Source organism: Daphnia pulex, chromosome 12 (assembly GCF_021134715.1).
Source record: "Daphnia pulex isolate KAP4 chromosome 12, ASM2113471v1".
Classification (NCBI taxonomy): Eukaryota; Metazoa; Arthropoda; class Branchiopoda; order Diplostraca; family Daphniidae; genus Daphnia; species Daphnia pulex.
In genome coordinates this window covers 6,593,588-6,608,110 of record NC_060028.1, presented here as the reverse complement: position 1 = coordinate 6,608,110, position 14,523 = coordinate 6,593,588, and the positions used below count along the sequence as shown (strand labels likewise).

The following is a 14,523-nucleotide window of genomic DNA, read 5'->3' as shown; positions in this document are numbered from 1 at the left end:
CCGAGGGAAGAAAAAAAATCATTAAAGACACCTGGTATACATAAATACATATAGGCAGCAGCAGCAGTTCGCCCACACACGAGACGAGGAGGAGGAGCCGATGTTTTTTCAACAGAAAAGATTTTGGTGCTGCTGAGCCGTGTTGGGCGCGATGATGATGGTGTAGTATACTGTATAATATATGTCGGAGATTGGTGTATAGCAGTGCTTACACAGAACGGCTCGTGTAGTCTTCACACTCACTCATGTATAATGTAGTTGAACAAGAAGCATATACGTATATATATAGACATCGGGCCGGCGGCAGCAGCAGCAGCAGCACTAGAGAAGATAATAAATATACAGAGTGGATTAAGTGACACTCTGATTTGCAATTCAAAACAGTCTTATCTCGGAGTTATCTAGCAACACAAGAAATAACAAACATACTGGAAATATGTCTAATAATTAAGCGATTGATTGTCTTTTACACCTGGCCAGCAACACCTGACAGAGAAGCTTATAGATGAAAAAATAGCCGAAAGAGAGATTTCCGGGTTGTTCTACTATAGTCCGTTTTTGTTGTCAACGTTACCCTTTACCAACAATAACAATTGCGATGCCGGCCAGACGAGTGGGGGGTACCCGGTACCGTATATACCGGCGTTATATGCTTTTAAAAGGGCGCCGTGACTCATTGTTGTCTCCTGGCGGGTTTCTATATAGCTGCCAGCGAATAGGCGGTTACCGTGGTGTTACCGAGTTGCGTCAACACGTATGCTAATAGATGCGTGTGTAATCCATGCCGAGCCTCCAGCGCATATAACACAGCTGGTGACGTGAGAAACAGTGTTTGAATGAAAAGTGACTCACACTGTGAAGTGGACACGGATCAACAGAATACTAATGGCCTTTTCATATGATTATCCCTTATATTGTTCTATTATTTTTTATTTATGTGTCGTGTTTCTTTATGTATTCCATAGGTGACGTGGTTCCGGAGGAAAGACTTCCATCTGCTGACGGTGGGACACGCCGTGTATTCAAGCGACGAGCGATTCCACGTCCAGGGGCCAATGCGATCCACCCAGGTGACGAGTTGAAACCATTTCAAACTAGATATAGTACTATTATAAGAGTGATATAGCAATAAGTATACCTCCCCTCCACCACCACCACCACCACCCTGTTCTTCCGCACCTGGCCCTCTTCCCTAGCGCCTTTCTGCACCCGGTTACACACTTCCGAGTCTCTCGTCCTCCTCGACGTTTTGAATCAATAACTTGGTCCCATCTTTATTTTTCTATCTTCCATCTACTCTCGCTTCTTTTTCAACCTGGAAAATCTATTTCGTCTTTTTTTTCCCCCCTTTTGATTCCATTTTTGTCTCTCTCTATCTGCCCTGTATATTCAGTCGATAGTTGCCAATATAGCCGACAAGATGTCCGCCGCTTCGTATAATATAGAACGAAATGCATTCCACTAAAAGTCTCCTAGCTCTCTCTGCCAATCTATAAGATTTACATACGGTTGTCCTAAACGGCCCCCAACTCCACCCGCCTCCCAGAAAAAAGAAAAAAAAAAACTCTTACAGTCGATTCTCGCAGCTCCTTTCACTCCATTTCCTTCCCGTTCGGTGAAATGAACTTGCAAAAGTCGTAAAAAGCTCAGCTAGAGCGCCGAATTGAAGACTCTACGTTTCGACGAACGTAGAAATGGGAACCCGTTTCTGTTAAAAAATTCCGACCAAATGCCAATGGCAACAAGCGAATGTGTTAGAAAACGACATTGTCAACTGTTACTCTTAGTTACAGTTAGTTGTTTTGTATTTTTTACTCCGTCAGTTGTTTCGAATCAATATCCAATTATTCAGCAATGACGTCACACTCCATTCCGCGCTAACGACTAAATCATATGCGCTCCAGCCGTTGGTCCATTTCATTTTTGGTTAAATTATTATTATTCCCATTTTTTTCACTGCTTATTCTCTCTGAATAATTATTATTCGGATATGTGCGAGCGCAGAGATCGACAAGTAGATTTTGAATTCCCGCAATTTCGCTTGTGCACACTTGATGGGTTAGAAATGAGACCGAGAATAAAAATGAGGAGTGCCGGGTGAGTCAGTACGAGAGCGAACCCCCAGTCCTCTTATCCTGCGTGCATAAAGAGTCGTACGTTCAACAAATCGGAAAGGAGAACAGCCATCCAACAGAGACCCGAATGCCTTCGTCTATACGAATATGTGATTGACAATTTGCGTTTGAAGTCTAACGAACCGATGAAAATGCCTCTCCTCTCTGCCAATGCCACCCATGTGACCCCAGAGATTGAAAGGACACAGCAGCAGCAGCAGTGAGAGATTGAAGTATATAGAGAGCCTCTCTACTGCCGGGCTGTGCAGCCTATGACCTTATTCTACGTAAAGAAATAGCTCAACGTCAAGGGCCTATATTTGACAGCCAATCAAAGATATATATCTGGGAATATTATACATCACGAATGAAATATATGCGATTTTTCGACTGATCCTTGACGCTGTGAATGAAAAAAAAATGATATTTGACATATCGCGTGTGTAGTGTACTCTCGAGTGTACTATTGAGGGAAGTCGTACGAGACGTGCAGCAATTTATGGGAGCCCCTTATTCGTTTAGATATTATACATCTTCATCCTTCTCCCAAACTATACCCAAGGTCTACATACAATATACATATATATATAGATTTCCAAATCAAATCCGTCTCTATCCATCCAGTTCCGGTGTCGGATTGCATGATTTTTTCTTTCCCGCTAGAAAAAGAGCTTTCAATTCAAAAGACAGGGACTGAAAAAGCTGACTTTCGGTTTGAATGTTTGATTGATTGGTTCGAATTGTCAAAACGCCAATAGGTCAAACACTACTGCTGCTGCTGCTGCTGGTGCCGTCTTCTCAAATACACCCGTATCGATAGATATATATTTTATTTATAAATTCTGTTCGTAACATAGAACTCGCCTTTGAAATATTCATGCCGCTACTTGGTCGGTATATACACAGTGGATCCAGTGCCCAGCAGTCGCTTTTTCCCCGGCTCAGATCAAAGGGAATTTGAGGCGAACGGTGGGTGACTGTATAGGACACAACATTTCTTCCTGCTTCCAGCTTCCTCTTATATAAATATATATATTTCTTTTTTCTCTCGCTTCCATCCGTTTTTCTTCTTTCTTCTTCTTCTTCTTCTTTTTCTTCTTGACGTTTCTCTTTTATTCCGACAATGCATTCCTTCTTAGCGGATGATTTTCTATGGAATTCCCCCATTCTTATTCCTCCTCCGGCAAATGCGAAAGTCAACACGTCTAGTCAGCAACACTACACGACTACACTATGTCGGCAACTATATAAGGATACTCTGGCGTCGACTAAATCTACTCTAGTATATACATCTATATGTGTGTGTAGCTGTAGCCTATATATATATAAATATAGCGATTTATACTGCCGAGACATGTTTGTACAGCAGCGGTGGAGCACACACTTTGTGAGCGACTCTTAGGACGTGTCGAATGTGAAACGAATGAATGATATAGTAGCCCTGGCAGGCGACAGAGGACGGCAGCTAGGGGACGTCGAGGACCTGAGAAACTGTGACGCTTTGATATGTGGCAGATGCACATGCGAGCTGGACAGCAGCAGCAATCGACGGTTTTTAAAAACGACCGAAAACGACTTTGTCTATATAGCTGGATGATTTGGCCTTTTTCTTATTTGATTTGATTTGCCCGAGTAGAAATTGTTAAACAAAAAAAAAGGAGATATGCTTCAACTGGATGACATTCTTCCAGCATTTCTTCCGTCGTTCCTGTTTTTATTTTTTATTTTTGGTTGTTTCGAAGAGTCAAAAAGTTCGCTCCCGGTCTGTGTTTGAAATATGAGCCGAATTCGTGACAGAAAACCTCGACTGTGCTTTGACGTTTATTTAGCTCAATCGAGCAGTCCATCAATCACCGAGAAAAGTCAAAAATTTCTTACCAAACACTTTGCACCAGTCTGAAACTGTCGACATATTTTTCCCCCTCCCTCCCGTTAGTTTGACTGGCGTTGACAAGCCCATCGAAACTCTCACAATAAGAAAACACGCACACGCCGTTTTGTCAAAAGTACAGCACACAGCCTGATGCCATCGTCGCCACAACATCTTCTTATTTCTTTCATCGTCTCTTGTATTTTATAAGTTCTTCCCCCCTTGTGCATGTCGAATGGCAGTTTCCGCTCGATTTTGCGCCTTCCCCCCTTGTCTTCACCTAATCCCCTTCAGAGAATCCCTCATCCACCAGACTCTGTCTGTCATCACTCATCAGACAGAAAAGAAACAACCATGCGAGTCTCTCTCTCTTAGTCTATGGGCCTATATTTATATACTAGGCCCCTACGCTGGTTGTATTTGCGTTGGACGAAAAGCGCGCGGTTCTTTGAATGCTCACTTGGGTTACTTTGTGAATAAACCCCCTCCGCCCGCGCGCTATATAGCGGCCGGGGACTTTTATAGGCCTAGCTACTACTGTACTTTCCTAATCCGCTTTTTTATTTCATGATGGATTTTCTGTTTTTTTCTCTTTCTTTCTCTTTTGTTGACATCCTCGTTCACGGCGGATTGCTGGTGGTCTTGTGCGGCATCTCCGTCTTGCCCCACAGACTCAAGATTGGGCCCTGCAGATCCGCTTCGTCCAGGAGCGCGACTCGGGATTGTACGAATGCCAACTGTCGACCCATCCGCCCAGCAGCCTCTTCGTCGAGTTGGTCGTCGTCGGTGAGTTGACTCGCTTCTCATTTTCCTTCTATTCTTTATTCTTTTGTTTCTATCTAGGCCATATCACTCTCTCCAATGTTTTGTTGTCTTGTGCATTTGTTCTGTGGTGCGGGTGAGATTATTGGCAGAAGGGGAACGAAAATGAAGAACCCGGAAAAAAAGAGACGGACGACGGGCGGGAAACAATGCAAAAAGATATATATCTAAGACAAAATGGATGGCGCAAAGTTTTCCGGGCGGTAAAACACCCCTCCGGCACATCACTGTACTATAATACTGACCTATACACTAGGCCCTACCGTTCGGAAGAACATGAAAAAAGACGGTCTAGATTGCCTGGCGAGCTAATTAACGTCTCTGATGAAACGGAGAGATTGGAAGCTCCTTTCTCTCTTTCTCTTCGCTGTTTGACTAATTGATTCCAGCAACATGGGAGTAGCCTACCGCTCGCCCACACGCATACGTATTTGTATCTATATACTGCCATTATATATATAGAAGGGAGAGCCCCAATACAGAGCGATGGGTGTTGGGAAAAAAAGGAAAAGAAGAAGAAAAGCGAAAAGTTTTGAATGCGACCACGTTCGACTCGTCTCTCGTATAGTATATACTTCAGTCGTCTGAATGAAGAAAAGAAAAAGAATACGCGAGAAACTCGGCTTTTATTCTTACATATATACGCAACTTCTATGGTCCCTATATTCCAGCCGATTCCAGCCAGACTACTACCGTACTACTTGTCCGGGGAATTAATTAACAAACTCACTGAAGCGGTGTGTTTTGTATCTTTCCGGCTGGGCGGTTCAGAGGGCTCTTCAATTTATACCCACCAACTCGTCAATATAAAATGACCAACTAGTTTACGTGTAATGGAATGCTATATAAGCTTACTGACTCCTACTACCGTATCTATACCTTTTTAGATTGGATATGTACTCTCGAAAGTTGAACGTTTATCAAATCGATTCCTCGGGCACTTGATCACAACAAGCGCAATGCAAAAAAGGAAAAAAAAGCTGACGAAAAAAGAAGAATTTATCAAGTTCGGAGCTCGCTGTATATATAGCAGCATTCTTCTTCTACTTTTTTTGCATTGAAAAGTTTCAAACTCACGTCGTCCAGGCATTTGCGTTTAAGGGGAGGTATATATAAAGGGCAGAAAGCAAACAACTTATTTCCAAGCCAACCATTTTCGACCACTTTCCCGTTTGTTCCGTTCGCGTTTCTCTGCTGCTGCTGCTGCTGATGTTCCGTTGGCGATCGATCGATCGATCCGGTCGGCGAACGTATATGCAATCAAACGGAGCGACGCCTAACTTTCTGGTCGTGCTTCTAGTGGTTTTTTTTTTTCTGGTCGATGTTCGTTTGATCGGGGCCGGTAGAACAGACCACCGAGAGCCGCGGTCCATCCGCATTTCGAGATAGTATTATATATAGCACCACTGCGGCGGTGGCAGCGGGTGTGTGTCTATCTACGTCTACTACATAGATGTGTATAGACTCACTTGCGCTGTACTCGGGCCACTTCGTTTTAAATTTGATTTCCACGTCAAAGTGGACGAGCGACCGCGATAAACCCGTAAACTTCCGACTGTGGTACCATTTCAAAACACAAAGTATAGCGCGTATGTATATACATACCCACAACACAGGGCATATATAGGAAGCTTTGAAAGCCGCAAAGCGAAAATAAAATGGAGGTTGACTTGAATATGTAATGAGCTGCAGTTGCCGTTCCAACTATCGGTCAATATCATCGAGGCATTTCCCAGGAATTTCTGATAAAAAGAAGAGTGGTTGTTACATCAAGAATCGCCTTAGAACACTTTCTATACTACGCACATGTTTCATCTTTCCATCCAACCACATTTTCCGGTACATTGTTGCCAGAATGACGTCACATCTTCATAACGTGGAAGAATCACTGAACATGGCCGGTTTTCTCCTTTTTTTTTCCCGTTACAATCGTTGCAAGATGGTCCAGTCTAACGGTCGTGGAGTCCAGCGGTCCATCATCATGTCATGTCATCCCGACTGTCTCTTTAATTTCCGCCGAAAAAATATGGCCCATGTCATCCATTCGTGCATTTATTGTATTTTTGTTATTTTAACCGCCGTTGGTTGCGCTGCTGACGGCCTTTCACTTGACAACCAACGGTGGATGATGATGTAACGATGATGAATAACTCTTGCGTTTTGTTGGTTTTTCCTTGCATGTGATTTCAACTGAAATTGTCGAACCTACAGAGGCGCACGCTGAAATCGACGGCGGCCCGGAGAAGTACGTCAAGAGCGGGAGCACGTTGAAGCTGACGTGCCACCTGAGACAGAGCAGCGTGACTCCGGACTTCGTCTTCTGGTACCAGGACGAGCGTATGATTAACTACGAGGGAGCGGCCGGCGTCAAAGTCATCAGCGATGCCGCATCCAGCACGCTCATCATTGAACGGGCCCAGAGCGTCCACTCGGGCAACTACTCATGCGTCCCGTACAATGTCAACCCGTCGTCCGTCATCGTTCACATCCTCAATGGTAAGAAAGAGAAAAAATTTCCATCCCACCGACTATACACATCCAGAAAACTCTCGTCCGTAATATTTCTGCACGACGTCCATTCCAACCCACTCGACTTCACTCTCTCTAGCTCTCTCTCCGTGTGCAGCAGTCGCCACTCCAATTTCACGAGTTCTCCGTCTTATATTCGTCCGTGATTCCCGCATAGTTCCGCGCTTTTTCCTCTTTTTCTTTCTCCTGCTCTCGGGTTTCCTCCTTCTTTCCCGTTATTCTTCTTCTTCTTTTCCACCTTATATTATACCTACTGCGTCGGCTCCTTAAATCTAACGACATCGACGTTAGACCAAGCGAAGAATTTCAAAAACTTCCTCCTCCAACACACAAGGCCCCTCCAAAAAACATCGGAATTTTTCGGGTTCTGGATTTCCCCTAGCAACCAGCACCACCCCAATGTCACGACGGAAAGCTTTGAAAGCCTCTTAAACCGTAAAATCCGGACTGCAGACTGCTGTGTCTATAGATGAGCTGTGCGAGTGCTTGTCTATACAATTTGCATCAAAGTAACTGAACTAAGAGATGTCTGCTGCTTTACCTATTCCCGAATTCCGGGTATAGCGCTATATAGTAGCAGTCCAGAGTAGCTATATAATATAGATATACCTGGTCAAGAATCTATTGGGTTCAAATAAAAATGAGCGAGTTGGCCTATTATACTTGTATTATAGTACGGGGCTCGGGAGAAATCCATAGAGATCTATTAGCTAGCTGCTTCGTTATTGATGTTAACTACATTTGACTAATTTATAAACACTCGAGGGTTCGCGGAAGTCTCTATGCACGCACCGCGAACAACATGCGCTAGAGTGATGGAAGTGTTTTCCCAGGAAGATGCCATCTTCTTTTAAGAGATCACGTTCGATGTGCCTTTCATTTTTCTCCGGTTTGTCTTATTTTCTTTTGTTTTTTTCAAAGAATCCATCGGATTTTGCTTCCAGCGTTACAAGTGATGGAATTTCGTATGCGTTTGTGTCGGCTTTTATTTTTTAACTTATTCATTATTTCCTTTTCTTTTGCCAGACTCTTTTGAAATCCCACGTGAAAAATGTCGATTGCGACTCGATTAGAAAGTGCGCAACTTTCCATCAAACACACGTAGCGCTTGTTTCCGTTATTCCCGCCCGTTTCTTTTTGATAGATCTTTACCGCCGCATCCGCTTTATAATTTCCGCATCTACATCGAAGGCAATCCTTGAGTTTCCCAGACCAACAACTCGAGTGACATTCAAGCCATAGCGAGCAAAGAGAATGGGTTGTTTTCCCGTTTTATCACGACATTTTGATTTGCAGAAAAACCCGAAACACCAGAGGCAATATGTAGAAAGCCAGCGCCGGTGTCGGGAGTATAGTCCCGTGTTTCTCCTTTTCTCTATACACTCTGAAATGTTGTTGCCGGGCTGGGTGGAGAGAGCTGTGACACGTTGCCGAGCTCTGGGTTGATGTGTGACAGGAAATGCTAAGCGCACATTTCATTCTTTCACATACCGAGTTCGAAAAAATTTCCTAAGAAAGAAAATAAAGAAGCTAACTGGTTACAGTTTTCCAACGATTATATTATATACACCAACTGCGCCGGCAGTTTTTTAGTCAGTTTCAACTTGGAATCCATTTATAATTCAATATGATATTTCGGATACGCGCTGGAGGAGAACTCGGCAGCAGCATGTCTATATAAATCTATCTATCTCTCTATGATGCACACACGCAGCATTCAATTAAGGACCGTGCGCTGAGAGGATAAGAGATATATATTAGGAGCAGCCTTCGGTTTTCAAAGTCTCAAAGTCAAGTCGTAAAAATATTCTTGCTGGCGAATATATGCCACACCGTTTATTTTTTGATGCTCGCTCGTCAAATACTTTGGAGAATCTAATGTCTTCTCTCAACTGTGTGCAAAGATGGGTCGTGGGTGGATGTACTATATGGCGCAAAACGTCGGGGGAAAAAGGATATCTATTATAAATAGTAATATCCCCCCGACGCCATCACCATCGCAGCAGCAGCAGCATACTAGATATAGAGCGTCGTGGTAATGGAGTGTTAGTCGGAAAAGAGATGCAAAAAGCCTCGCTCGTTTCGCCACACACATTGGCGCCAAATTTATGGAGAACGTGTGACTGGCTCTCTACTACTCGTCATCTGCCACTGCTGCTGCCACTGCTGCTGCTGCTGCCGTGTGCAAGAGCAAAGTGGATGATACCGAGCGCATGAATTTGACTCGGCGCGAGAGCTATGTGACTCTCGCTCTGTCGACGAGAGAGAACCTTTTCCTTGTCAAAAAAAGAGAAAAGAAAAAGAAAAGGTCATTTTTACGTTTCCTCCCTTCCAGTAATCCAATTCGTCCAACGACCGCCGCTCCACCAGCAGCAACTTGGCCTTCTGTCGGAGCTGAAAACGAGTTTTCTCTTCGATCCCCCCTCTGCAGATCCTGTCGAGCATTGGAGATGGGAGTGTGCAGTTATATCAAAAGACAGATGACGAGAGTCTCGCTCTGTATCAATTCGTCTAGAGACATTTTTTGGGTGGGGTCAGGGTTTCCTATGGCGACGGCAACAGCATCGCAAGGAGAGACAGAAAAACGGGAGCAGTGGCAGAAAAAAAAAGAAAATAAAAGGATCAAGGAGAATCATGTGACTTTGGTATCGTTGTCTTTCGCCAACCAGCACTGCGACATATCCAGCGCAGCTTATACGACCCCTCCCCCCTCCCCTATCACTTAGCACATTGGTAACGCAGATAAAAGTGTGCATATAAATCAGACCACATTAGATATTCGTTTCACCCTTCTCCCCCACTCTCTCCAACTTCAACAATCTAAAGATTTTTAATAACACCATTTGACACAAAATATCCACTTTTATTTGTTACTTTGTTATCGAATGGCCGGCATTGGTGTAGTAAGCCTATATCAAGAAGTAACTTCAAAGTGAGAACAAAGAGTACAAACAGTGTAATAGTGGATGGAGAGAGAGAGAATTATACAAAAGGCGATGTACTATATTACAGCATTGACCTGATTCTCTTCTTCTTCATTTGTCCGAGGTCCGGGTCCCCCCCTGCACATTTATATGTGAGATTGAATAGAAACAATCAAAATAAAGGCGGCCGTCCACAGTTTTGTTGTTCCAAACGGTCAGACAGGAATGGAGGAAAGGGGGAATTCTTCATTACGTCGCCGTCCATATAGACGGGACGACAGCAGCAGCAGCAGCAGCAGCGGCGCTATTGCGTAGAGGGGGCTGACCGCTAAAGTCATAGAAGAGGAAGGGGAGAGACTAGATATTGTCCATGTTATTTAATATCTCCTTTCTTCAGGAGGGAAAAGAGGTCCCCTGACAACAGTCGTCTGACAGGGGGTGGTGGTTGGTGGGGGTGGGGCCGCCTATATAACGTGCATGATCCCCCTCCTCATCCGTGTACGTCCGGTCAGCGGAGACATCACATAGCGCGGTCCCAAAACGTCGTTTAGATATATCATAGTGCCACGCTCGCCCGTTTTTGATGACAGCCTACACGCAGATGAAATTACGCCATTCAATTACGATTGGACGGAAACGAATGTACCAACAGATGACAACGACGACGACTCCCTTTTCAAATGAGAACTCCGCTGGGGGCGGCAAAGGAAGGAAGGAAGGAAGGATATGGGTCCGGATGTCGAATATGTTGCCTTGTGTTTCAAACATCATTTGGCCAGCTGCTGTGTGTAGAGGGGGAGTTGTGTGTATATAGAGTTAAACGTTATATCTGTTACGGACGGTTATATATATGGTGGAATTGCACAGACAACTGGCTATGTTATAGCTACTGCTCTGGATGGACGAATGATTTATCGATTGCCAATTGTTCAAAGTTTGAACTCGTGTGCGAGCTGGCCGGCCGGAAAGTGTTGCACGGTCCTTTCTAGCGTCTACAAAAGACCACGATTCACGATCGAATAACCTTGATAAATACCAAGCCAACATGTATAGATATCTAGATATATAATACAGAGTAATAAGGAGATCGTTGGATGGGGGAGGTTCTGAATAGTAATTTTCGTGACTTGGAGCCAAAGGGCAAATGCGCCGATTCGATGTCGCTGTGCTGGTGGAGTGGAGTGGAGCTCTAGCTCTAGCTGTGCGCTGCACTGTGGGAAATGGATAGTAATAGTAGCCTATATATAGCAGAGCGAAAGCATCGTACATATAAAATACCCGTCACGGTATATATCTATACATCTACGAAACGCGGATGCGTTTCTAGCCAGCCAGACCTTTTTTTCTTTTGCGACTTTTTGTGTAACTTTATCGCTTACTGTTGCTCGTTACTGTTACTTTTCGACCCAAAGTTGGTTGGGATATAACGAAGCCAGTTCCTTTTCTCTCTCTCTCTCTACTTTCACCCACCCACCCGCACCCCGATTGTCTATATATTTTTTTTTCTTTGTTTTATCGGTTTGAAAAAAAAAAAAAAACAAACAAACAAACTACAAAAAGAAAAAAAGAAAACAAGAAAGATATATACTGTATATAGGATAGGAAATGACTTAGTTGCAAATTGCGTGTGCACAGCCGACGCGCGCGCCCCACAGCAGCAGTTGATTTCTTGTGTGTGCACACACGGCCCGGCTCCTCTTCATCCGTTTATCCACTCCCTCTTCCGACACCCTTGTATCCATCGTCACTATATACACACTTCGGTTCTCTCCGACAACCAAGAGGGGCTGGGCTGAGAATGATTTCCGGAAGATGTGTGACAGTGACACTAATCGATAGAATAACATAAAGCCAGCACCATAGAAACAAACCAATTGGTTCGTTTCGGCTAATAGTTTCGGTTAAAAGATTTTCTTTTACAGTTTAAAGACTTTCAAAAAAACAAAATTCTATAGTCATTAATTTGAAGAGTTTTGGATTGTTTTTTATAATTTCTAATGTATCATTTGCCTTTTGACAGGAGAGAAGCCGGCGGCGATGCAGCACAGCAGTGCGGCACTTCACTGGTATTCCGTGTCCGTCATTTTCATCGTCGAGTGTGTTTTCCTGAAGCTGAACGGCGTCGCCGGATCCCTGCAGGAGTGGTTGTGACCGTCGAGACAGACCCCAGCACTGCCCACCAACTGCTATACCATCGACTCAAATCCTCCATGTAGAAGAACGCAATTGCGTGTGCTCTCTCCGGGTTTTCAACATTACATAATGAATTGGATAACAGCGCAGCAATCGAAACCAAAATAAGTCTGAAGAAAGGGGAGAGATGTTATAAAAGCAAAATGGCAATAGAGTTATTCACAAATGTATATGAATATAACATGTTGGTACTGCATTACAAGCGGTACGACTGATGGAGGGGGGAAATATGGTGTGTCATGAGAAAATCACGGCCATGTGAAGATGAGAAAGTAGACAAACATTTTTTCAGACGGAATATTTGCGATCCATTGTTTCATCTACTCGTATAATTGTATTCAATCAACAACTACCAACATACAATATATATATATAATAATCTATTATAGGGCTCGGCATATCTGTTTTGTTTTTTCTCGAAATGTTGACGAGGGGCATATGTTTCTACTTTTTTTGATAAATCACTCAGTTTATACATCATTTCTCTCTCATCCATTCACACACACTTTCTCCCTGTTATTCGTTAAGTAATACTCTAACGTGCAACTTTTGGGAGCGATCGCTGGCGTTGTTTTTTCTTTCCTTTCGACAGAAAACATCAGCCATCTCTCATCGGTTTGTTCTTGTTGTATTTCCATTGTTTTATATATCTCTAAGCGATTACGTATTTCAATTTAAAAAACAAAAAAGGCAACAAAAAAAAGATATCTATATCCGAGAAAAAAACCCGACAATATGAACTCTCCACCATTCACCCCAGATATTTGACCACGTTTCTACTCTCTACAATATGCGTTTCCGTTCACTGATGCATCATAATAAATATTATATAACTCGGCATGCTGTCCCCCCCATCCCCATCATCCCCATCCTCTCTTCTCCACCTTGGCTTTTCAAAAAAAAAAACACATTGTTGGGAAGAGTTCTCTCTCCCTATTACATGAGCAGATATGTTATCTACTGCCGCTCGCATAACTATGTGAATCATACCAAATGCATATTATATACAGTATACTACTATATTATTAAAAAAAAATAACTTCCGTTAATAATAAAAGTGTCGATTGCGTAATACAGCGCAGGTCTAGACAGAGAGAAAAAAAATAAGAAAAGACAAAATTTGCCATGGAAACAGCATGCACGGCGGTGTGATGTCTTTTTTTTTTATTGGAATGTTGCTGCTGGTGACGCGGAATCTGTATAACAACAGCATTACCACCCCCACCCTCCCACCCTCCTCCCAATTCCCCATATTATTATTGTCACAAAATATACAGCCCAGCCCTCCTTGAAATGATGCGTCGGTTCTTGTCGTTATATATAAATAATTCCCCGCTCACCTCTGTTGTTCCATCCACATTTTACGATCCTTATAATATCCCTTCCCCACTCCACTCTGCCGCAGGCGACGTCCTAATTCACTTTGCCCCATCTCCATGTATGAAAAAACCACGCCCCGATATAACCAACTCCAACATGAAAAATAACCCACACACACACAACTTAACCATTTGAAACAAAAAACAACAACAAAAAAACTGATCAGTTTCTGTAAATAGACCTTGATTATTCATGTAAACTGCAACATGTTGTTCTCTTTCTTCTATCGGCAAGATATTTTATTAGAGGTTCTCATTTCAAATGATAACCTATTTTATACCGCCCATTTGATTTCTTCAAACGGTTATTCTATCGATCAGCGGCGCGACGCGACTGAAGCTGTGGAGACATACAGTAAATGTAGCCTTCAAATAACAAACAGATGGTGGAATATAATGTTGACGCTCAGAGCTATACGGAGACAATGTAGGAAGCTGGGCGGAAATGCCCGTCTGTGGCGGGGTGGAAACTGATGGCGTGAAACCCATTAGGACGTACACAGCATTGAGCTATTGACAGCTGACCGATGACACAACGCTTTAATCAGGACAGCATCTCGCCGTATGTAGGACTATAATCTATATGACGCAACGACAGGCCTATAATAATAGAACGTCGACGTAATAATAAGCGACGATGACTTTTGGTCAGCGATTGGCTGCCAGTGAAAAAGCGTCTGGCTCTAGGTCTG

At 43.4% G+C, this 14,523-nt stretch overlaps 1 protein-coding gene across 2 annotated transcripts in view; it reads left to right on the top strand.

The window, feature by feature from the left end:
• The window catches only part of LOC124209860 (igLON family member 5-like), a 48,085-nt gene extending 34,054 nt beyond the window's left edge, over nucleotides 1-14,031 (top strand). For both annotated transcript variants that reach the window (XM_046608082.1, XM_046608081.1), the window contains exons 3-6: nucleotides 966-1,070; nucleotides 4,656-4,770; nucleotides 7,018-7,302; nucleotides 12,280-14,031. In XM_046608082.1, the coding sequence (XP_046464038.1) occupies nucleotides 966-1,070; nucleotides 4,656-4,770; nucleotides 7,018-7,302; nucleotides 12,280-12,410 (636 nt within the window). In that variant the 3' untranslated portion in view covers nucleotides 12,411-14,031. The remainder of the gene's footprint in view (nucleotides 1-965; nucleotides 1,071-4,655; nucleotides 4,771-7,017; nucleotides 7,303-12,279) is intronic.
• Nucleotides 14,032-14,523: the final 492 nt, after the last annotated feature.